Consider the following 26,505-nt stretch of genomic DNA (forward strand, 5'->3'; position numbering starts at 1 on the left):
CATTTTTATTGTTTCCTAAATTACTTATAATCAACGATCCTTTGGACAATGTTTGCATTTGTTAAAGGTTAAAGTTGAGGAGCCAATGCCAAGTGCAGTCATCTGAAATATTTGATTTTAGGTTTGTGCTTTAATATTGGATGATGTCCAGATATGAAGTTCCTAAGATAGTTTAATAAGAGAGTGAATGATCATTTCTGGGCATTGTTAAGAATTTGTATATAAGGAGCAACTGTCCATTAGCTAAAGTAGGCAACCAGAGAAGCAGAATCCTGTTTCTGAAGGCACTGTAAGTACATTTGATGACAAAATTAATTGAAATATTGCTCCTTTTTTCTTTTTTTTATTTTATTTTTTAATTAATATATTTTTATACTCTATATTTTATCCCCCCTCAATCCACCCTCCAACTGTTCCACATTCCATACCTCCTCCTCACCCCCTGTCTCCACATGGGTGTCCCCATCACCTTACCTGACTTCTAAACACCCTGGGGCCTCCAGTCTCTTGAGGGTTAAGTGCATCATCTCTGAATGAACATAGACCCAGAAGTCCTCTATTGTATGTGTGTTGGGAGCCTCATATCAGCTGTTGTATGCTGCCAGTTTGGTGATCCAGTGTTTGAGAGATCTCAGAGGTCCAGATTAATTGAAACTGCTGGTCCTCTTACAAGATCGTGCTTCTCCTCAGCTTCTTTCAGCCTTCCCTAATTCAACAAAAGGGGTCAGCTGCTTCTGTCCATTGGTTGAGTATAAATATCTGCATATCAGCTGCTTCTTGGGTCTTTTGGGGAGGGGGGGCAGTCATGATAGGTCCCTGTTTGTGAGCATTCCATAGCCTCAGTAATAGTGACAGGCCTTGGGACCTTCCCTTGAGACAGATTCCACTTTGGGCCTATTGCTAGACCTTCTTTTTCACAGGTTCCTCTCCATTTCCATTTTTACTTCAACTATCATGGATAAATGTGTCTATTTAACGTATGTATTATCCTTCTAGAATTTGGCTAATATTTTTCTCTGTTGTGTGTAAATGAAATTCTTATTTACTGATAGGTGAATTTGTCTATTAATGTCATAAATTTCTACTGAGAAGGTTTGTCTTTTCATGTTATTGTTTTGAGAAACAATAGATCATCCCTTTCACATTATAGAAATCAATATTATTGATATTGAGTAGCATAACATCATCCACCAATTGGTTTCGAATTAACAGCTATCAGTAACATTGATAAGCAGGCTACTAATGTAGTTCTTCATATTAAAACTCAAGGAACAGAAGTTTGATTTGCATTATAAGATTCTTTGGAACAGTTGTCCTCAATTCATTTTTTATGTATGCTGCTTAAGGCCATTCCAATAAAGCATTATGATAGAGGGGAAGATAATCCTTAGAAACAACCAGTACAGTTTTGGCTTGGATGTTTTCTATATACGTGTTGGATCTTGTTTTGTTCATCTGCAAAGTAAGGAACATAATGCCAAGGAGTTAATAAGGCTGTTTTAATTAAATATAGCAATACCAATAATACCTACTTATAATAATAGTGATAATACTTATACTTACTTAATTATAATGTTTGTGTCATTTGGAAACATAGTTTCTTTAAATTTAATTTTATTAGATATTTTCTTTATTTACATTTCAAATGCTATCCCGAAAGTTCCCTATACACTCCCCCGCCCTGCTCCCCTATCCACCCACTCCCACTTCTTGGCCCTGGCATTCCCCTGAACTGGGGCATATAAAGTTTGCAAGACCAAGGGGCCTCTCTTCCCAATGTTGGCTGACTAGGCCATCTTCTGCTACATATGCAGCTAGAGACACGAGCTCTGGGGTTACTGGTTAGTTCATATTGTTGTCAATAAGACAAAAAGGCCACCAACAGATAGGGAATACTAATTCTGATAGGGGACTAATATTCAATATATACAAAAAGCTCAAGAAGCTGGACTCCAGAAATTCAAATAACCCCATTAAAAATGGGGTACAGAGCTAAACAAAGAATTCTCAGCTGAGGAATACCAAAGGGCTGAGAAGCACCTGAAAAAAATTTCAACATCCTTAATCATCAGGGAAATGCAAATCAAAACAACCTTTGAGATTCCAGCTCACTCCAGTCAGAATGACTAAAATCAAAAATTCAGGTGACAGCAGATGCTGGNGAGGATGTGGAGAAAGAGGAACACTACTCCATTACTGGTGGGATTGCAAGTTTGTACAACCACTCTCGAAATTAGTCTGGTGGTTCCTCAGAAAATTGGGAAACATACTCTTGTTTGTCCTATTTTACAGAAAAGGAAACAAACTGTGAAAATAACTCACCTGCAAATTACATGTGTAAGCACACTATTGGGCATGAGATAGTTACTGATACTATCCTGGAATTTGTTATTGGATGTTTTATTGAATTTAATCATGCCCCAAGTATTTTAGAACCTTTCTTGTTGACTTTTGTTATTGGGGTATCCAATACTTCAAACCATTGGTTGAATAGCCTCACTTTATAAAGGCAAATTACTTAAGACAAGAAAAGCTTTAGAGAAACTATCATTTTTTTGATAGTCTAACAACTATCTGGTTTGAGCGTTAAAATGGTGGCTAGTCTTTATATATTGGTTTATCCCTTCCTGATTTTCCATTATACAGAGAAGTTTTAGTTAGATCTATTTCCAGTGACAACATTATATCCAATTTCAACACTAAGTGGCTTCATTCTAATATCAGAGGATTGGATTTAGGTCTTGGAATTTCTAGTTCAGCTCATGAACATAAAGAACTTTTCAAAGTATACTATATTAATAAAGAACCATACAGTGTTTATTGAAATAGTGATAGCAACTGAGACTTCATCTTTTCAAAGAATACAATTTAAAACAAATGATTCAAATTTACTCTAACTTTATAGCTTTACTTTAGCTATAGTAAGATAGAATCATCAGTTGGGTTATTTAAATCTAAAATTTTCATTCATTTATCATAAGCCTGCATTGCTTTACAACTACTTAAAGGATAGCCATTTTGAAAACAAGTTATGTGAAAGATGGATCATTTTAAGTAGGGGCATAAATTCAATTGTTTTAAAGGGCATGTTTTCTAAGACATAGATTTTTAGTGTATAAATATGAGAGAATTCAATTAGTAAAGCCTTTATATATTTTAAAATAATAATAGTCAATCCTTTTGCTGTTGTTAAATGCTTCTGGAAAAGGTATGCAGCTATACACTGGAAATATATAATCTGGTTTGTCTAAGTAATTTTGAAGAGATAATACCTTAGAAAAGAAAATTGAAAGAGCAACTCTTTCTTAAAATTATATCCCAGCATTATTCTAGGTGATGTCAGTTTTCTAATTCATACAATGATTTCTTTTTTTTTCAAAAACTTTTTATTGCATGAATAATATAGACTATATTTTAAAGGACTTAAGTTAATAAAAGGTCTGAGCATGAAGCCATGTGACACTGGATAAGTCATTCTAAGTCTCTGGGTCTCCCTTCTCCCATACCTAAATTGAGGGTAAGACTTTCTCTGAACTTAGTGTCAACCATAATAAAAGAAGCAATAATAAATTAGCAGTGGTCAGTCCAAAGATGCAGCTTATTGGGAGAAAGGACTTCAGGGCCATGTTCTGGCTTCAAGGTTGCAGGGGAGGGATGTTANNCAGAAACAATGCAGTATAAGGACATGAAAAGAGGGAGCCTTTAACAGAAATAATCTGCTAAATGGAAACATGATGGAGACATAAAGGGGAGAGATTTCACTTTAAAGACTGAAGTGACACTTCATCAAAAGTAAAAATGAGAGAGCTTGGAAGAGAAACAAAGAGCAACCATGGCAGGAATGGCAGGGAGGCCAGAGCTGCCTCACAGGGAGCAGTCTTTAGGGTACTCCCCAAGCAAAGATCCCTGAGAAATCTCTGAGCCAATCCCCAGAACAAAGGGAAAATCTGGCTTCTATAAGTCTCAGGGTAAGGGGAGTTTTATATCACATGATTTGGTTCAACATGGTTGACAAGACAGAGAACAGCTAATAGTTATAAACTGACTGCTATTATCTTAGCAAAATGATATTTCTATTTATTTCAGGTCATATATGCCACAGAGCACATATGAGTGTCAGAGAACAGCTTTGGAAGTTGGTTCTCAGGATTGAATGCAGGTCATTGGGCTTGCTTTTAACTACTAAGCCACCTCTCCAGTTCCATGATGATAGCTTTAAATGCACATTAAGTTAAAATTGATTGAAAGTCATCAAATGCCCACTTAACCTTCAGTCTAAATCTGTGCTCACAAAGCAAGTTTGATTCAAGTCTTAAACATACAGAACAATAAACTTATGCTTCACCTAATAGACAGAAGATTATTCGCTGGTTAAAATTCCATCTATAATGGATGGTTATAATTCCATCCATTTAACAACAGCAAAAGGATTGACTATTATTATTTTAAAATATATAAAGAATTCTCTCATATTTATACACTAAAAATCTATGTCTTAGAAAACATGCCCTTTAAAACAATTGAATTTATGCCCCTACTTAAAACCTGAGTTGAAAATGCTTTTCAAAAGAAAGAATCAGGACTTAGTATATGGTTCAGTTGGTAAAGTACTTGCCATCCATGGTTAAGGACCTGAATTTCATTCCCAGACCAAGTCAAATAACTTCTACTTGGGTATTGTAATATGTGCTGGTAATCATGGAGATACGGGTCTAAGACAGGTAGATCCCTGGGGCTCTCTGACCAATGTCCCAGCCTATTCAGCAAACCCCAGGAAAAAAAATGCTGACTCCGAAGGAACAACAGCTGAGGTTATCATCTGCCCTGCTACATATACCTATTTGAAAGCCCATTCACACTTATGTGTATGCACACACACATTCGCAAATACATATGCCCACACAAACCTACAAATGATCACATATGTACACCAACAGAGAAAACGAAGAAATAATCACAGTGAAAACATTTTAAACAGTAAAATTAATTTGCCTATATGTTACCCTGGTTTGTTGCTCAGCAGAATGTAATCAAGGTCACTCATCTCTGTACTTCTCTTAGAGGTAAAATCACCCCAAACTCTGAATGTTATGGAACCATAACACAGCTTATCCCTTTGTTTCAGGGCACTACAAGATGTGGCTGCTATTAGTAACCAGTGTGTTATCTGCACTTGGAGGTGCACATGGCCTATTTGGAAAACTGGGTCCCAAAAACCCTGAAGCAAACATGAATATTGTGAGTTACTGACGAGTATTACTGGGATTAGCATCATTATGGGTCTAAACTTCTAGTGAACAACTAAAATTCATTAAAAATATCTGTTAGAAGCATTTTAAAACTAATACTTAAAAGGTTGTTTTTGTTTTTGTTTCTAATTTTCCTCCTCAGAGTCAGATGATAACTTACTGGGGATATCCAAGTGAGGAATATGAAGTTGTTACTGAAGATGGCTACATTCTGGGGGTCTATAGAATTCCTTATGGGAAGAAAAATTCTGAGAATATTGGTATAAACTCCTTCCATCCCCTCATTTGTCTCTCCTCTTTTTTACCTTCTTCCCTTTCCCTCACCCATCTCTCTTTCCTCCCATTTCATTTCTGGAATATAATATAGTAAACACATTCAGAATGTACAACGTGAGATGAGGGTATAGCTCACTAGTATATTTGCCTAGCATATGCAATGCCCTGTGTTAATAAATACAAATGCAATAAATGAAAATATAATGTATATACCAAAGATATCACTTAATAGTTAAAAGTCACTCATATAGGTCTTGGATTCAATCCTCAGTACCCACATGCTGGCTGCTCACAACTGTCTATAATTTCAGTTCAAGAAGATCAGATGTCCTCTTCTGGCTTCTGAGGGCTCTTTCAAATATATGGTTCACATAAACACATACAGGCTTACATAAATACACATACAAAATTATAAATCTTTAAAAAGAAATAAAATGTACAATTTCATAAATTTTGGCACATGAGACATAATTGAGAAAAGGTAATTAAGGTATCAAATACAATGTCAACAAAGTGAACATATTACTTCTGACTACTGTTCTACCTACTATAAAGAATAAATTTATAACATTTGAATAATCTTTTTCCCTAGGCAAGAGACCTGTGGCATATTTGCAGCATGGTTTGATTGCATCAGCCACAAACTGGATTACAAATCTGCCAAACAACAGCCTGGCCTTCATTCTAGCAGATGCTGGCTATGATGTGTGGCTGGGTAACAGTCGAGGGAATACATGGTCCCGGAAAAATATATACTATTCACCAGACTCAGTTGAATTCTGGGCTTTCAGGTAAAGAAAGAATAATTCAAAATGGACACGCATTTGGGATCTACAAGCATGGCCATTCTCTTGCTCATCACATCCAACTACACTCTAGGCAGGAGATGAAGGAAACTGTATCATTTGTTTGAACACTTGAGTCTTCTATACACCTCAATTGAAGGGCAGTGTTTCCTTTATGTTTGCTGTGACCTCCATACCAAAGATCAAGAGATGCCTAAAAATCCTTTTCCAAATAAAAAAACAACATAGCAAAAGTTAGGATTCAAGGCAATTCACTGTTCCGAGAAAGTTGCAAAGTCAATAGACTAGGGAGGTGTCAGAATTGGGGCAAAGGGGAACAAAAGTCTTCATCAACATCAAAAGCCCAAATGTTAGGCACAGAAAATTTATCAAAGGAGACCAACATCTTCTCATGCCCTAGTCTTGGAAATGACTGGGGAAGATTGTTGACGGAGAGGATCTGGCTGATCTTGCTAAGGCACGAGAGAGTTATGATGGCTCTGAAAGCTGGTAGCAAGCCTGTGTGAATCTGGTATCGTGAGAAGGAGGTAGAGAGACCACAGTAGAACACTAGTATGTTGATAGGAACCAGATCTAATGAGGTGTTGCAGTTCATTCTGTGCACAATGAGAAATCACTAAATATTGTTCAACTTGAGTTCTCATTTTTGTATCATTCTGGATTACTTGTGAAGAATGTACTACAGAGATGGGCCTAAAATTAAAAAATTCGAATGTAGAATACAAGTGCTTATTAAATCTGATAATATATTTCAGAAACAAAAATAATATCCACCCATAAGTACTTATCATGTTTATACTTAGATTATAGCCATTATGCATGCTTGAAAAATGATAACCTTTGCTTACAAGCAACTACCCCAAAGACACCTGGCATTTGGGTTTATATATAACTGGCAATAATTAAAACACCTAGTTTTCTATTCCTCAAGTAAAAATAGAGATTTCTTTATAAATATGCTTTTCTTGTCTTAGATTCAGTTTGTTTGTGAATGTGGGCCTAAGAACCAGGTTGAAGGTAAAGAGCTTGAGTTTTAGAAACTATAAAAAGAAAATATATTTTGTATAATTCATTTTTTTCTTACAGCTTTGATGAAATGGCTAAATATGACCTTCCAGCCACCATAGACTTCATTGTACAGAAAACTGGACAAGAGAAGATACACTATGTTGGTCACTCTCAGGGCACCACTATCGGTAAGTAAAGCACTGAGACTGAGCAGTTCCTATGTCTCCATCAAGTACCATTGCCACTGCTGTGCAACTTTACAAAACGCCATGGCCATTACAATCCAGTGATATAAATACAATGGATCCTCCTACCCCAGAGATGGATAAATCAAACAGTAGAATAAATAACTCAACCAAATGCCATCAACTCCATCCAAAGGTCAATAGTGTGGCTCAGATACCAGTCCAGGCCAACCAGCTTTCAAGGGAGCATGTTCTAGTCTTCCAGTTGAATTTGTTCCCTTCACTCCATTATTTCTGATGAAAACCAGATCATTTTCCCAAATAATATACCAAAGAAGATAAATTAAAATATCTTATTGTAATATCATTTATATTGGGGGAGATAGGCAGAAATGAAATGAGTTAAAAGTAACATGGAGTTCACCAAACCATGGTAATGCTATGGAAAATATAACTGATTGGGGATTTTAAGGAGTCTCAGAGGGCTTTAAAGCCATTTTAAACAGACAAAGTCTGTAAACACCCTCTGAGTAAACACGTAGAAGACTAATGTGCATCTTTGCCAGACTGGTGTTCTAGAGAGGGAAAAGAGCAAGTGTAAAGAATTCTAAGATAGAGAACGTGTTCAGGGAACAGCGATGATGCTGTTCACCATGGGGATGAGTCAGAGCAAGAGACAGAGAGAAACAGAGCGAGATGACATTGTGGCTGCTGAAAGTGATGGAGTATTAAGGGTTCTTTGAATATTGTAAGGATATCAGCTTTAATATAAGTAAAAAAGATCATAAAGGGAATTTTAATAGAGGACCTGCATGATCCATTATATGATCCTTCTAACTGTTGAAGGGCAACAATGGGAGGAATGCAGAAGCAGCAGCATGATGCATACAGTAACTCATGCCAGAGATTCTGGTGAGCTGGATTACTGAGGGGGTGGAGGAGAGATGTGAGAATAACGATACCAAATCAAGCGGCATCAGTGTGTAAGCATACATACATACATACATACACAGATACACACACACACATACATGTATATGTATGCAAATGAGATACTGCCAACAAACTTTACTAAAATGTTGGATCTATGGTATATGAAGCAAAAATAGGAGTAAATACAATGATGTTTGTGTCTTGGGCTCTTGGAATAATGAAGATTGCTTTATCCAAAGTGAGGAAGGGGGGGCTATAAGAAGAGCTGCTATGTAAGGACATTAGAAACTCAGTTTGGAAACATTGTAAGTCATCTATTGAAGATGCAGGTAAAGATGTCAAGTAGTCAGTCATAAACAATATGAAGTTCAAGGAAGTGTACTAGACTGAAACTACTCAACAGGATGCATCAGTCAGTGAGACTGCAGTTAATATTCCAAGGCGTCAGCTAAGACAGCCAAGACATGAGGTGTTGAGACAAGCCTACAATATTCCTGTATTTAGAAGATGAGAGTTCTGTGATAGAGCAAAAAAATTAAGAGGTAGTAATAGTGATGTGAAGGGCAGCTAGAATTTTGGAATTCAAAGACAGGAAGTATTTACTAGTGTTTGAAAAGCCAAGTGAAATTCAGTCTCAGAAGTAATTGTTGGAATTGCCTAGAAGACATAGGCCTCTTTGTTGTTGCTGCTGGTGGTGGATTTTTGAAACAAGGCTGGCCTGTGTATCTCAGGCTGACTTCAGACTCCTGATCCTCTGGACTCTTCCTCCAGAGTACTGATATCAGCCAGTAACTGTGCTTGGCTACAAGGGGCTCTCATGACATTAGCTTTCAATGACACATATTTAATATAACTTAGTGTTGTGTCTGTAACCTGAGACTCTAAAATCACTGCATTGAGATGCAGTGCAATGGTTTCCTTGGCACTTACTGAAGTGAGTAAAGTTGCTTGCCTTGACAGTGAGTTTCTCCACTCTGCTTCCCTCTTGAGTTACCTTATGACTGAACATATCAATTCTTTTTCCACTAATGAATATCTTTAAATGCTATCATTGTGCTTTTACATATCTCAAAAAACCATTGTGCCAGCTTTGCAGTGTGCCTAAGGTGGCATCTCTAGCAAGTCCAAGATAATCTCACACTTCTAAAAGCAGAAAAATCACACACATAAACACATCGTTTTACTAATGGTCTGTTCTATTTCAGGTTTTATTGCTTTTTCTACCAATCCTGCTCTGGCTAAAAAAATCAAGAGGTTTTATGCATTAGCTCCAGTTGCTACTGTGAAGTATACAGAAAGTCCTTTAAAAAAGATTTCACTTATTCCTAAGTTTCTTCTCAAGGTATGTGACTAAGACACACAATTGCTATTAAACTTCAGATTGATCAACGTAAACAAATGTACCTTACATATTCATATCCTCAAACTAAATAGTACATGTCTATATTATCTCTCTCAGAACATTAACATGTGTGGATCCCCTCTTGCCTCTGAGATTCCCATTTATTCCTTTGGTTTGGGTTAGCTTGCAATGGGTTGTCAATGTCACAAAATGTTTGGCTTTTTCAAGGATGTTTCACTGGCCAAGCAGTCCATACACTTGTGTCAAGGTAACAGGGAATGGAGTGTTAAAAGCAGAGAAAAATAGTCAAATAAGAATTCCAGGCAGAGCCAGAGGGATATTGATGGCTTCTGTTACAACCTGTCCACCACCCATCACCAGCCAAAAGGAAAAGAAAGAAGGAGAGAGAGAGAGAGAGAGAGAGAGAGAGAGAGAGGAGAAAAAAGAAAAGAAAAGAAAAGAAAAGAAAAGAAAAGAAAAGAAAAGAAAAGAAAAGAAAAGAAAAGAAAAGAAGAAAAGAAAAGGAGAAACAGCCCAGACAGGAAACTATTGAAGAGTCTTTTAAAATTATAAAGGGTCTGAAGTATAAGCTCTTCACAGTTGATGGCAGGGGTGTGGAGTAGTACAAAGGACTCAGTTTACTTCAAGGGGCTGGCCACTGAGAGTTTGATCATGACTTAATTAATATATATGGACAACACAAATTGGAGTTGGTAGGAATTTTTGGTTTTCGTGTTTGGTTATTATTGTTGTTTTTGTTTGTCCTATTTTGTTGTTGGTTTGTTGTTATTGTTGTTGGTTTTGGGTTTGGGGTCTTGGGTTTTTATTTTTGTTGGTGTTTTGTTTGGTTTGGNGGGGGGGGGGGGAGAATGGACCTGGGAGAATGGGAAGTGAGTGAGATCCAGCAGCACTGTGTGAAATTTCTGAATATTTAATGAATATTGTGTTGATGGGGGAAAAAAGGAAACTTGGAAAGAGGGGGGAAAGGAAAAGGAATAAGGAAATGGTAAAAAGTAAAGAAAGCAATGACTGAGCACAGTAAATAATATGACTTCCATTTCAGTGCTCTTGGGCTGCCTTAGAGTTCTTGTCCTAGGAAATGGAAATTTCATAGGACACTAGTGTGAATTTCCATCAGCCATAATATTTAGACCTTATTGAACACACAAGGAAATGAATTGACAACATTAATGTTCAAATGTTTAATGCCCAACTTCTATTGCACTCAAGCCAACCCATGCAGACACGCCTGCACATTTGTGCAATCTCCTTTAGAAGGGCAGTTTAACCCAAGGTTCTAAGTACAGTAATCCTGTCTTTTCCTTTTGTATTGTCTTCTCCATTTACCTGCACTCTAAATTAGCATGCTCGTCTAAAGCCATAGACACTGGCCACAGTCAAACATATTTGTTTGACTTTTATGCAAAACCTAAAGCATTAAGATGACTGTGACCTTTTCTTGCTGCTCTGAGCCTCTCACTTCCCACTTATGGTCAGATTTTCAGATAGCAAGAGCAGAGGTATTAAAAGAAGGAGGCATTTAGACATTGCATCACAGACATGGATCAGAACTGAAGATATAACCTAGTCCTTATTAGCCCAAAACACTGATATTTCCTAGCCATGTTTCCTTGGTTATAAAACTGATAAAGCAAAATGACCCAGTGCTCAACACAATTGAGGCAATTCTCTAAAGATTTTCCTAGCAGTATTCCCCAGAGGCCTAAGGAAAAATTCAAGCATGCTCACATCTGCATGAGTTGCTTCGGCAATGAAGTGGCTTTCTGCAGCTACCCTGTTGCTATGTTCTGATGATACTTTTATTTTTCAGGTGATATTTGGTAACAAAATGTTCATGGCCCACAACTACTTAGATCAATTTCTTGGTACGGAAGTGTGCTCACGGGAGCTGCTAGATGTTCTCTGCAGCAATGCTTTATTCATCTTCTGTGGATTTGACAAGAAAAACTTAAATGTGGTATGTATGCATTGTGGTCTCCATTCATGAGACTTCCCCAAACACCACTGTGTTATCATCAACCCTTAAAAATGATAATTCAGGAGAACAAAGACTCAGCTCACAACTGTGCCCAGAGCGTTGTGATAGATCCCAGAGAAATTACAAGCCACTGTTCATTCCAATTTTATCTCCAGCTCTCATTCAAAAATATGATTGGCCTGTGACCACCTAAATGCCCAGCATGGTATTAACATTCTGTGACAGAAGGGAATGAACTTTATTGGGAAGGCTCTTCTGAGGAACAATGCATCCTCATCAAATAATATTGTAAATTATTTTAATCCTGCCGGTCATCCCCATTAATTTTGTAAAACAAACTTTAGAGAGACAGTATAAGAACTTGTCCATATCTTGATCTGCATTTATACTCTCTGAGTTGGAGTTTTAAGACCTGTATGAGAAAGTTCAATATCAGAACATCCTTAAACATATGGATTCATGTCAGCCTAATTTAACTCCTACCTTTGGAACTGATTTAAGCTATTGTATTTGTGTCCTCACACACAAAATATACTATTGGAAAGTTCAAATCATCTGAGATATTTAGTACAAATAGATCAGAACATTAACCACATGGCATGTGACCATGGTATATGTGTGTGTGTGTATGTGTGTGTATACAATTATATATACATATAATATATAACTAATATATATATACACACATATATATGTGTGTAGATATGTATACATGTATATATATGTATATATGTATGTGTATATACATATGTATATATACACACACACACACATACATACTATTATATATATATATACATACATCTTTTGCTTTGTCTTTTCTTTTTTTTTTCTTTTTGTAGTACTATGGGTGGAACCTAAGAATTTTAGGACCATGCTCTACCACCAAAATATATTGTCAATATTTTTTAAATAACTTTTTATTGTGAGACAGGGTCTTGTTAAATTGCCCAGTTACTTAATCTAAAGCCGATGAAGGGCTTTAACCAGGGATTCTCATGATTCAGTCTCCCAAGTAGCTGGAATTATAGAGCTATATTTCTAATCCTTACTCTCATGTATACATTTACACATTTAAAGTCCTAAACAAATGAATTCTATTGTTAAGATGTATAGTATTCTATTGTTTAAAATTGTACACTAACTCTTGTGCTCATTGGGAACATAGTAGTGAAATCACAGTGCCTCCTCCTATGGTGACCAATCAGGTTCAATTGTCCTTCACTCAGTGCTGATGATCCACTCTATAGCTGGATTAATGCATCAACATTTGTTTATATCTGTCCTTTAGGTTCCACTTATGCTGGTAAGGGCCCTTTCTTCTTTTTAACTTGAGGCTGTTTCTCATTATGCATGAGGACTGCAGCAGAGCGGCTTTTCCTTATTACACCAATAAACAGATTGGTTCTTATTTTGTATCAATGAGAGTTTTCAGAGAAAGAAAAGAGATGCAGAGAATAAACAAGATTAGAGCATGTCTTCTGCATGCTGCTTACATGGAGGGAGAAGTTAGCCCCTTTTATAACAGTCAGTTCATTTGACTTTATCACACTCTAAGACCCACTACTCAGTTTGCATGCACAACCTGGAAAGAGAACTTCAGAATGCTAAAGGTTCTGAGCAGGTAATCTAGGAACCAGATAGAATACTATAGCTAAAGATAAGCAGTGGTTATCATATAGACATACATACCTGTCTCTGTATATAGTTATTCAATATATATTAAAATTATGCAACATGATTAATCTGTGTATAATATTTAATCTCTTGAATGCTAGTATTAAATAGAAAGTTGAGAATTTAGCTTCAAAAGCTAGGTAAAACTAGCTTCAGACTGCTTGTCACTGATTTGTGTGAACCTGATATTTGTCTAAACCTCTTTGAGCTTTAAACTCTACTTTGAAAAATGATAGAGTTAATAAGCCATCCACATTGCTGATCGTGGTTAAAAATACATGGTGTGCTTTGTAGATTCTGAGGTGGCATTTAACTGCACTATTCATCCTTCCATTAAAGGTTACCCTGAAACACGGGATTGATATCAGAAAACATGGCCCCAATTGTTTTTCAGAAACCAAATATGTCTAAGCATGTTATATATGTGTGTGTGTTTGATTTCTAGAGTCGCTTTGATGTGTATCTAGGGCATAATCCAGCAGGAACATCTACTCAAGACCTTTTCCACTGGGCACAGGTATCATTGTTTCAATGTTGTTAGCATTCATCTTGTGCAATGAACTTCTGTGTTTAACCTAAAGCACATTATTAAGATGTTCCTCTAAAGCTATGCTTCTATATATGACAACCTACAAAAATAACCATTAATCCATGTACATAAAAATCTTATGAGAACATGTGATTTGAGTAACAAAGGAATACTTATTTTAATGATTCGCTGTGTAAAACAAAATATTTAAAACAAACACTATATTTTTACTCACATATGTCCTAGATGGCTAGTTATTATTTCAAATGAGAAAATATTTTTCAATAATTAGAAAAATTCAAAATGAGCTAATTGGAGAATATTAAATTGCTTTTGTGTAGTTATGAGTATATTTAGCTAATTAATTTTAATTACTTCTTACTTAATTTTTACCTCTAAATTTTCATTAGCTTGCTAAATCTGGGAAGCTTCAAGCCTTTAACTGGGGAAGCCCATTACAGAACATGTTACACTACAATCAGGTATGTGTCTTGAGATTGACAATTGCTTGCAATTTTTAATTAATTTATTTATTATTTTAAACTCCAGATTTTATTACCCTCCCAGTCCACCCTCTGACTGTTCCACATTCCCTCCCTTACCCCTCTAAACCTCTAAACAAGAGACTGAGTCTCCAGTCTCTTGAGGGTTAGGTGCATCCTCTCTGACTAACCCCAGACCCTGCAGTCCTCTGCTGTATGTTGGAGGCCTCATATCAGTTGGTTGAAATTGTTCACAATTTAAACAACAAAGAAGTTTGGAAAGAAAAGTAACACGGTTGGGTATTCATTTTTCAAACTAATGCTGGTGTCCAGTTTCTCCACTACTATGCTCTGAAAATATACCCGCAGAATAATCCTGGGTCCCACGTGAAGACTTTCTGTAGATTAGCAGTACATCTTCTTTACACAGCCCTACTGTATAACCCAGTCTCCACCCAACACTCTGTTCTCTTCTCTCTGACGTGAAACAAGTCATCACTTATATCCATGCACAAGATTAAGCAGTTTTCTCATAGACCACCCTCTTCGTTTGGATATGTAGATACATGACGTCGTGGGAACACATTTTGATGTGGGTGTGTTCTCAGATCAAAGTTAGAAATATTTCTGAGCATGACGGTGCCTTGTGATCCTCACATTTGGCATGGTACAGATAACCCAGACCCTGGAGTTGATCCAATTGGTGGTCAATACCAATTTACACAATAATTCATGGACTAGAAAATTATAAGAAGATAATATCTGTAACCATATGCTCAAGAAAAACTCTTGGGTTGTCACTGACTAGTTGTGAGTAAGACGGGTACCTTATAGTAGTCTGTGACCCATTTTTTTTCTATTAAACAGCCCCTAATTTTCTTCCAATTAGTAACTGAATAATCCTGATTTTCCTTAGTTCCCCTGACTCAAATCTTAGAAGGATATGTTTTCAGATAAGACAAGATTCTTCATATAGAGAAAAGCCTCACATCAAATTTTACCAATTTGATGTCTTGAAGGGCCTTTTTCAAAATTCTATAAAATCAACTCACAAGTTATAGAATTGCTTTGAATTTACTTTTCTGTTGGGCTTTCATTCTGGTAACGAAAGTCATAAATCATCAATATCCAATAATCAAGTCTACCCTTCTTCCAGCCAAGTGAATAACACTTCTGACTAATTGTCATTGAAATCAGTGATGTGAATTAAACAGACAGAGATAACATCTAGGAAGCTGTTTCCTTAATGTTATGTAAGTAAAATAAAGTGTATTTATTATAGATATTCTTCACACTTTAACTCATGTGTGAGGGAATGTAAGAAAAAGCATAAATTACTGGGACAATAATTGAATAAATGTTTTGTACTGTAAGTTGGCTCTATCATAAAGAATAAAGACACAAACTTTAAGGCTATTAGATTAGTATCCTTGAAGGAATCATCTCTTGAGCAAAAGTACCTAACTAAATTCTGTCTAGATTATGGGAATCAAGCAGATGACTCTCTTGTTCTATTTTCTGCTTTATGAAGCTTTATAAACCCTATGTGTTAATAAAGCTTTATAAACCCTATGTGTTAATAGGGGTTTCCTAAAATTAGAAAACTATGCCAATGCTTTTTCTCTGAATTTGAAGCAATATTTAGGAAAATTACATAAGCGTACAGAGAGCCAGATCCAGCTTCTTACCTGAAGTTCTGACCTGGTCACTAACCGCGCCATGGACAGTTGCTTTGTGCAGTCCAGAGAATGATTTATAAAAGCTGCGCCTTCATGTTTGAGTAAATGAGTTGACTAATGATAGTACAAGAAAATTTAAAAAGAATAAATAGCAAAGTGCAGATAGAGTAAAACAGGAGAAAGAAAGCAAAACATTATCAAATCAGGTACCCAAAACGTGCAGCAGTATGTGTGAGGCAGCTTGATTGGAAGCTAATCATCAGACACTGATTGGAGACAGCCAGCTGGAACTCTGCATCAAGAGTCCTTGTAGAGTTAAGTGGCCCCTCCTTGGGTGAGATGTTGAAGTGAAAGAGTGAGATGTGAGCACCAGACAGATAGCATTATCAAATCAAGCACTTAAAACATCCCATAGGAATGCCTGTGAAAGCTCTACTCAAAGAGCCATGCTCAGGTTCCCAACTGAGAGATATCCAGGCAAAGCAGCTTCTCCATGAGGTGAAACAGCATATAAAATTTTACCAATACAATGCACATTGTGGAAATCAATACAAAGGCAAAACAAATGGCTCAGAACCCAGATTATTGGAGGAGATCAGAGTGGTATAGACAATCTGCCCCAGTCAGGATCTAGTCAAAACCTAGCCAAAGAGATAAATCAGTGGATAATGAGTTTGCTATGTAAGTTCCGTCTACTGTAACATCAGAGTGCTCTATTAGGATATGGGAGGCAGAGACAGAACCACCAAAAGCTTGTTGGCCAACTAACCTAGCATATCCACCATTGAAAGAGAGAGACCCTGTCTGATAGATAGCAAGAACCAACAAGAAGGCTGTGCTCTGCCTGCCACGTACACATTGTAGTTTGCATGTGCCCATCCCATCCACACACAAGAATCTAGTCAAATTTCCTTCCTTCACCTAAACTGAAACCTAGCTTACAACCAACAATATTGGCATCACCTGTGAATGTGTGTTCCCTGACATTCCTCCCAGACCTGCTGAGTCAGACTGCATTTTAATGGAGTGCTAGGTTAGAGATTGGGCACTGGCCTAAACCATGCTGTGTTCACTTTGCTCTATGGGTAAGGGTGACTTTATTTAGAACTAGTGCCTGATCAACACTGGTTCAGAAGTGTGGTTGCCTAAACTCCACTTCTTTCACCTATCATATTTTAGAAAACGCCTCCCGACTATGATGTGTCAGCCATGACCGTGCCAATTGCAGTGTGGAACGGTGGCCATGACATCCTGGCTGATCCCCAAGATGTCGCCATGCTGCTTCCCCAACTCCCCAACCTTCTGTATCATAAGGAGATTCTTCCCTACAATCACCTGGACTTCATCTGGGCGATGGATGCGCCTCAAGAGGTTTACAATGAGATAGTTACCATGATGGCAGAAGACTAAAAGAATTATCTACATTCATTCCAGAACCCTTTTCCTCCTTTCATACACAGTTTTAAAGAAATGTAATACATGTTATTGTAATTTTGGCTTTAGAAATATATTGGCATCAACAAAGTTCTCACGTGTCATTTGAATTTTTTTTAATTTAAAGAAATTCAATATTTTTATTTGGAAGCTTATATTAGAAACATTGAGAGAATACATTTCTTAGGCAAGGTGAAATTTCTTTTCGGATCATCTCAAAAGTGTTTTCTAAATTCAATTTAGATTAAGAGCATGGGTCATTAAGAGTCCAGGAGCTGAATGATGACTTTGCTTATGTGTGTCAGTGATCGAATTGCTTCTGACTACCACTCATGACCACTACCACGTGTACATAATGAAAGTCTCACTTCTTCTTTCTTATGAGCCCCATGAGAAACCTGCCTGTTCTGAGCATGAGTGAGGAAGCAAGAGACAGCCACTGTTTAGTTACCATCTAACAACAACATTTTAAAAGTCACTGCCATTGTTCTGGTAACTACAAGATGTACAAATCCTCCCACTGACAAATAGATCAAACTAATAAGTGCCATAGGTTGATGAAAATGTTATAATAGCCTGAAACTTGAAAATTATCCAAAAACACATCCCAATTTGGGAGTTTTACGAACACATTCTCAATGTTGGTATGACTTCCTATTCTAAGTAGCTAGCATTTTGATTTCTATTTTTATAGTAGGGTTAAATACATGAAATATGAGCTAAGAAAGCCTTATTTGTTGATAGCATAATGAATAAAATACAGAACATAAATGTTAGTTTTCATTGCATTATCCTATCCCACATCTTTTGCTAGGAATCTTGAAACTTTCTTACTTACATACAGTACACTTTTGCCTTCATCTTTATTAAGGAAGACATTTGTCAGAGACAATCACATAGGAACTTTTAATTTTCAGTGAAAATTGTGGGGTCCCACCAGGAAAATGGCATGAGGCTCTTGGTGAATAGCTAGTGACAGATCTTAGGTGGTACAATCAGTTAAGGACGAACTATGTCATGTACACCTACTTGAGAAAGTCACAAGCATCATATCCTTAGAGCCTGTGGTATTTCCCCTCTAACTGCCTTTTAGTCTGTCTGCAGATATGGGCATCTGTTCTTGTTATCTGAACATAGGTAATGTCACTGGAGTTGCTTCCTCAACAGCCCAGTTTCAGTCTCTCGTTTGATACTCTGAATTGTGGACATGTCTGCCAGTGTATTAGGGGTTATTTTCATAGGATTCCTTTACCCATGCCTTGGGTAATATCTTGTCATGTAAAGCTCACCAGTTCCAAGCCAGCATACCTCATTCTCTGAGTCAACAAAAGTCAAACAAATATAGTGTTTCTAGGTACATGGGAACACAACTTTGGAGTCTACTCTGTACCTCTTCCCCCCCCCCCACTAAGTATATAAAAGTTTAAATCTATTCAGATTTAGTATAGTTTCATAGTCTTCTTTATATTCTTTATCATTTGTTCTTTCAGTCAATCCCATCCCACTGTGAATCCAGCCATGCCCTTTCACCCACCCTCAGGATAGATTTTTCAAATGTTAATGTCTCCTTTTTTTACAAAATGATAACATTATGATGTCAAAAACTCCCTTAAAGCTGCAATCCAGTAAAAGCTCAAATGTCCAATCATCTTATAAATGTCGATATGCTTGAAATAAAATCCAAGCAAGACTTACACATATGTTTATGATCTTTAGTTGTCAGGATCCCCTGGGTATTATTAACCATTAACTCTACCTACAATAGCACTCACACACCCCAAGTCATCATAATGAGTATGTGTCGAGACATTCCTAAATATTTAATAAATGCTCTGTGGTTATATCAAAATTACTGAAAGTCTAACAGAATTTTGATTCTAAGAATCAAAATTTAACTATATGGAGTAGAGTTAACTCCATAAGAGGGTAGACATGGAAACATAATGAATAATACTATGACAAAAACAGTTACTTAAAATAGCATTTTCCCTTCCCCAACCTTTTTCTTCTGCAACAGGGACCTACTTTTTTATTTTTTTAATTGAAATGTAATTAGCGGGCATGGTGGTGCACACCTTTAATCCCAGCACTCGGGAGGTAGAGGCAGGTGGATTTCTGAGTTCAAGGCCAGCCTGGTATACAAAGTGAGTTCCAGGATAGTCAGGGCTATACAGAGAAACCCTGTCTTGAAAAACAAACAAACAAAAAAAACCCCAAAAAAAACCAAAAAACAAACAAACAAACAAACAAAAAAAACAAAAACAAAAACAAAACAAACAAAAAAAGAAATGTAATTAGATTATTTTCTGCCTTCCTTTTCCTCCCTTCAATCAATATTTCCTTTGTAGCTCTCCCTTGCTCTCTCTCTCAAATTGATGGGCTTTATTTTTAATTATTGTTTTATACACTATATACATGAATATAGTATACTCGTATACATATATTTATAAATCTCGGTCCATTTAATATTACTTGAATGTGTATGATTTCAAGACTAAGGCAGGAAAAAAAGTCTCAGGAACAACCCTGTATACATTTCACCACTAGAGGGCGAGGTGAATTTAGTAGTTGTGATTTTTTTCTCTGCAGGGGTGCAGTTACTATGATTGTCCTCACATCATTGCCTTCTTATTAAAACTTATAGAATCCACTCAGTAGTTTACTGTTGTGTGGTATTGGAGATATCTGAGCCTAGTAGGGAGAAATATCTGCTCCCTTGGTTCTATGCCTCTAGTGCAGAACTCAGGCTTTTTTGCTTCCCCCACCCTTGTGTACTCAAGCCATACTCTCAGCGTGGACAATGACTGGACGTGGGTGTGAGACTGTAGGAGTAGATGACTTTGGAGTGAGTAGGAATCTGCCTGGACCCACAGGCCACAGAAGTCACTGGGGTCAACTAGGGATTTCATGACACAAAGGAAGCAACTGAGCAAGTGCAGGCCTGGTGTCAACAACAGAGTCCTGGAGAGCCCCAACCTACACAGAGTGGGAAGAGAAAGAAACTATATAATAGAATACAATAGAGTACATATATGACCCAATACCAACAGAACTACTTAATTCCAGTATCAGAGAAACTGATTAACAAACTGTGTTTGTGTGTGTATGTGTATGTAATTTTTTATGTGTCTGCAGTTTTCATTGTGAGGCCTGGCATAGACTAGGTAAGCCCTCTATCACTGAACTTTTTTCTCAACTTCGTATTTTTGGTTTGAAGACAGGATATCACAAATTTGCCCAGGCTAGCCCTTAACTCACTTCTTAGCTAAGGCTAAGAAGTGTTTATGATTATTCTTGCCTTATTCCCACAGATAATTGGGTCTACAAGTCTGTATATAACATAGGTATAAGATATAAGCACAGGGCCAGATTTTCTTTCATTTTTTTAAATTTGTATTTCTTTTAATAAGCAGTTTAGTTACCTATTTTTGTTAAATAACCAAATTTTAGTCACTTTATTTCTCTATTTGCATTATTTTATTTTATCATTGCTGTAATTTACCCTGGTTTCTCTCTCTTCCCTTCTTTTCATCATCCTCCATGCTTTTATGCATGAGTTATTATCATCTTGACATTATAAAAAGGACTATAATTAGGGCCCTCTATAATATGAAAACTGGAAGTAAGAATCTGCCAGTCTTTATCCCAAGTTAGTTGAGCTAAGATAGCAAACAGGCATGATACAGATTTACAACATAGGAATACATTTCTTTAGGTGGTAAACACATTACCTAAAGCTTGTAATAGGAAACGAATGATTTGTTGAATTGTAGAGACAGAAAATAAAATATTAACTTGATTTATCTACAAACCTAAAACTTCAATACTAGTGAGACACTAGGTAGATGATTTGCCTTTTGATATACCATGCTAACTTAGACCTAAGGATTACAGTTTTTGAGCCTTGTTTCATGTTTAGTTAGTTAGATAACTAATGTCCTAATGGAAACTCATGCAAACATCTTGTTACTTCTTGTTCAATTTATGATTTGAATTTATGCTTGAAATTCTAAACTATTTTTTAAAAGGATGCTTAGAATACCATGTGATCGTGTAACCTCTGAAAGTACAAAAACTAGGAACCATGAAAATACGTGGTAGATTCAGAAAAAGAAAGTAAAGAAATGAGGAATTGGGAAGAACATTGGATTGCTAGTTTAGTGCACTGGTTATGGAGGTTTGGTTATTGTTGCTGGTACTATGGTAAAATATTTGTTGAGAAATGCAACTCTGGGAATGAAGTATTTATTTTGGCTCATGGTTTGTGGGTTCAGGCCATCATAGTAGAACAGAGATGGTTGCAGTAGAGTGCTACAGCTGGCCATGATACACCATCAGTCACAAAACAAAGGGAAAAGAATAGTTACCTTCCTTGTTCTGTGGTTTGCACACCTCCACAGAAACACATATGTACTCATATAAAACTCAAAAGTCTCAGATCTACCTGTGATGGAAAACTCATTTGTCTGGTGATTGTGTCTTTGCAGCATTTGTCTTTCTGAGTCTGGCTTGTGTCACTTGACTTTTCAGTTCCACCTATGCTCTTGAAAATGCCAGGAGTTAATTTTTCTCTATGACTAAATACAATTTTATCGTATGCATGTACCACATTATACCTATCCATTCATCAGCTGGTGGATATTAAAGATTTGGTTCATATCTGTCTATTAGCAAACACATTATTTTAAAGCACAATATTTCACCCCTGACCCACAAAGTCTTAAGATCACTGTAGTTACTGTGAAGCACACTTAATCCATTGTCAGAGGTATTCAAAAACCTAGATTTCCAATGTGCCTCAAAAGTCTAAGTACTGAATCTCTACTGAGATTTAGGCTTTTATCTATGAACACTTGAAAAATTAGTTTTTAAAGTTACATACATACAGTATAAAACACCACAAAGTAAGCAACTGCATTCCAAAACTGAAAAGTGGGAGGATGACAAGGAAAGACCAGATGAAAGCAAGATGGAAAAACACCAGAAGAATGACACCCTGAAGCTCCATGCCTAGCATCTGAGAATTATGATGGCATCACCTGGACTTTGACATACTTAAGGAGACACCTGTTCCAGTTTGGAGGACTTCAGCCTATGTAATCCTTTCCCAGACCACATACTTTCTCAGTAGACTGTCAGGAGCCTGCCTGCCTTGGGAAATGGGTGCTGAAATTGGACACAGATGTTATATGAATGTGGGTCAGAAGATTGATGACCTCTGTCTGGCCTTTTAACTCTCTTTGCTGGATGCTAGAACAATAAAAACCCTTTACACAAGCAATTATGCACAGTCACACAATACACATTTATACACTCTTGGTGGGCTTGGCCACCTGTCTCAACACACACACACACACACACACACACACACACACACACACACACACACCCCTATACTTACATATGCATATGGAGCAAAATCCTAAGCACCAGCACAGAAAGAACTTACTCATTCTGGATGAGTACAGAGGAAGAAAAGGCTTCTAACTATTTATTTCTGTTACTAAAACGACACTGTCCTTGTCAGTAATAAGAAATTCCTATAAGAAAGAACCCATCTCCTGTTGAAAGGACCTCTGCCTATTCTTTCTGCTCTCTCTCTCTGCAGCTCTTTCATTGTGTCTTCTCATCTCTCTTTAATGTTCTGTTATAGTCTGTTATGTCCTACTATCTCTATCTCATCAGCTCCTACTTTGTTTCTACTCTGCCTCTCTATTTTCCTTCTACACCTCCACTCTTCCCTTTCTGCATCTACCATTTATTGTCATAATTTTTAGTTCTTGTACTTTTATAGGATACATGATCACATGGTATTCTAAGCAGCCTCTTTATTCAAAGAAAGTTCACAAGTCCAAACAAAATTTCAAATCATAAATTGAACAAGTAGTAACATGCAAACTAAGATGTTTGCATGTGTTTCCACTAAGACTAGTTATCTAACTAAACATTCATTATCTGCCACTAGCTCCACAGGTTCATTGAGAGTTGAAAACTATAATTCTTAGATCTAAATGAACGTGGTATGACAAAAGGGAAATCATCTACCTAGTGTCTCATTAGTGTTGAAATTTTGTGTAGATAAACCTAGCCAATATTTTATCTTCTGTCCTTGCACCTACAATAAATTATTTGTTTCCTTTTACAACCTTTAGTTAATGGATTTATGACTAAATTTCCTAAGTCGTAAATCTGTATCGTGCCTGCTTGCTAGCTTACCTCAATTAACTCATGACACATGAAGAGTGGTAGATTTCCTAATTGCAGTTTTCATATTACAGAGAGCTCTGATTTTTACAAAGGCTTCAAAAATTACTAGTATAAATTTAGGAATTCTTATAGAATCATCATTAGGAATTAAGAAAATGTCTATTTGTCTATATAGCACCACCACAAGAGAGTATATCTTTGTCAGTCTGCAGAAAATCTGCCTAATAGGGTAATGCCCAGGGCTTGTTATATCGGTTTAATAATGACAGAAAAAGCAATAATCAATCCTGAGACAAAGTCCCTTGGATCTTCTCTCCAAGAACTCACCATAAACCATCTCAGGAAAATCAACTGCTTGCCTTTAGCCTCTCCTCAATGGCTTCTGAGAGTAGACAGAAGATCCATGCATCTCTACCATCCTGGAGCTTGTATCTAACTTAGGCTCCATCTTAACACTATGGCCTCATGGGGTTTCCTTGAATAAGCTATAACAGCTATATTCTGTCTGGACTCAGCAGCTTTCTGAAACCTTCGTATAAGCCTCCATGACCCTGTAACTCTTGCATTTTACTTTCCTACAATCTTATTCAGAATTCGGCTGCTGTGATAAAGACCATGGCCAAAAGCAAATTGGGAAGGAAAGGGTTATTATACCTCATAAATTTCAATCACAAAGCATGAAGAGAAGTGAAGAGAAGTCACAGCAGAAACCTGGAGGCAGAAAGTGAATTAGGGCAAAGAGGAATGCTGCTTACTATCTTACTCCCCATGGCTTGCTCAGCTACCATCTTAATACAAACCAGAAAAACCTGTCTATAGATGACACTGCCCACAGTGGACGAGGCTTACACAAATCAATTATTATTGAAGAAAAAGCAACCCATTGTTTTGGCTATAGACAAATATTATGGAGGCATTACACTTCCCAGATGACTCTAGCTTTTGTAAAGTTGACAAAAAACAACCAAAAACACTTACAATATGACTGTCATATAGATAGGATTGACAGTTTCTTCTAACTCAAGATATAGTCTGGTCTGCCTCTAGCACAACTGCAGTAGCCTCTGTGCATTTTGGTCAATGAACTTTGGAAAACATTCCTTAGACAGCTGCTATACTACAGGGATTTTTTTCTATCTCAATCAGACTCTTTCCTTTACAATTAATTTACATTTTCATAAGTTGCGAGCTCCCACACACGAGTAAGATCTTACTCTAGGGCACCTTTTATATTGTTAAGAGTGAAAAAATCCCTCTATAATCGATATAATTTCTTTATCAATTATAGATGCTTTCTTGGTAACTCCCTGTCTGCATCTTTAAACACATTTGTTTCTTTGCTCAATGTTGCAGGAAATATTAACAAAGGAACCCACCAACTCTCAGCGGGGCCAGGCCACTCTCCATCACTCCTGCTGCCACTGCCAGTTCTCTGGCCCCTCGAGGCCAACTCCCTCAGAGGTCCCTCTCTAGGCCGGGGTGGAGGTTGGCCGGGGGGGGGGGGGCGTGTTCCTCTCACTTCCACGAATTGCCCCACACATCCCTGGTTAGCCATCTCAACACCTAATTACCCAGTAGAATTAAGACTCTTCAGCTAATAATTAACCAATTAGATTTATGTATTAATAATATCACATTTTACAAGATGCCAATATAATAATTCCAGAGCCAATTGATAATGATAAAACTTTAACCCAATTATTCTAACCTTAAGATTATACCACGTCTGCCTCCATCCTGGTTCTTCTCCCTCCTTTCCCTTCTCAACCTCTCTTATTTCTCTCCCCAACTCCTTGCTCTGCCTTCCTTTTCCTGTCCAATCATAGGCCTGCCACTGCCCTAATGTGACTGGACAGAGAAAATCCTACAACATTTCACCCTTTCTGTTTAATTTAAAAAAAAATAGGACTTACTCTCAAAATATAAATTGAACACAACTATTACCCTTTTGTAAACTATATGTTATAAGATAGACCTAACATCCAGTCCAACATTTTTGCCAATAAAATTGCCACTGTCCTCTATCCTAACTTTAAAGACTATAGTTCTGCATCTAGCTATGTCTTGGCTTTAGATTGAATGTCAACTGTAAACTATCCTCTTAAATCTGTTCCTGTCAAAGGAAAAAAGTCTGATTTAGCTAGGAGACTAGGTAGTTTTTCAAACCTGTCAGAAATCCAGGAACGACTGATAATAACTGAAAATATATAGGAAGCCTAACACAGCTTCGAAAACTTAGCAAATTGATAGAGACTGCTGAACATCTGGACAGTCCTTTACTTCAAAACACTGGAGCATTGGTCTTCAGCCTTCTGGCCAGGGTCATCTGACAGACCTAGAGAAACAGGAATATTAAGAACTAGCAGAATTACTCTGTTTCACAGAATTACACTGTCTTAAACCTGTAACTGTGTCCTTTCTTTGGACAGTATTATATCTGTATATGAAAAGAGGCAATTCTTGTCTAGTCTCACCACAACTGGAGTAACTCATAGGTACTCAGTTTCTTCTTTGAATCCAAGACAGGGAAAGCTGTCATGAGCAGACTAGTCTTAACAACAAGTGAATATCAGAGAACTCCTAAACCTGATAAACAGCTTCGGTAAAGTAGCTGGATATAAAATTAACTCAAACAAATCAATGGCCTTTCTCTACACAAAGAATAAACAGGCTGAGAAAGAAATTAGGGAAACAACACC

At 37.0% G+C, this 26,505-nt stretch overlaps 1 protein-coding gene across 2 annotated transcripts; it reads left to right on the forward strand.

Annotated features, from left to right (window-relative positions):
* Window positions 1-248: 248 nt before the first annotated feature.
* Lipf (lipase F, gastric type) lies at window positions 249-17,684 on the forward strand. Of its 2 annotated transcripts, XM_021151555.1 has the most exons (10): window positions 249-289; window positions 5,126-5,238; window positions 5,392-5,509; window positions 6,118-6,316; window positions 7,418-7,527; window positions 9,663-9,799; window positions 11,631-11,777; window positions 13,921-13,992; window positions 14,415-14,486; window positions 17,345-17,684. In XM_021151555.1, exons 2-10 carry the CDS (start codon window positions 5,137-5,139, stop codon window positions 17,573-17,575), a joined length of 1,188 nt encoding a protein of 395 aa, XP_021007214.1. In that variant the 5' UTR covers window positions 249-289; window positions 5,126-5,136; the 3' UTR covers window positions 17,576-17,684. The 2 variants fall into 2 exon arrangements, with proteins under 2 accessions (XP_021007214.1, XP_021007215.1); XM_021151556.1 differs by lacking the exon at window positions 249-289 and having other exon boundaries at window positions 5,137-5,238; window positions 6,217-6,316; window positions 17,345-17,683.
* The last annotated feature ends 8,821 nt before the right edge of the window (window positions 17,685-26,505 follow it).

This window comes from Mus caroli, chromosome 19 (assembly GCF_900094665.2).
Source record: "Mus caroli chromosome 19, CAROLI_EIJ_v1.1, whole genome shotgun sequence".
In the NCBI taxonomy this organism is placed as follows: Eukaryota; Metazoa; Chordata; class Mammalia; order Rodentia; family Muridae; genus Mus; species Mus caroli.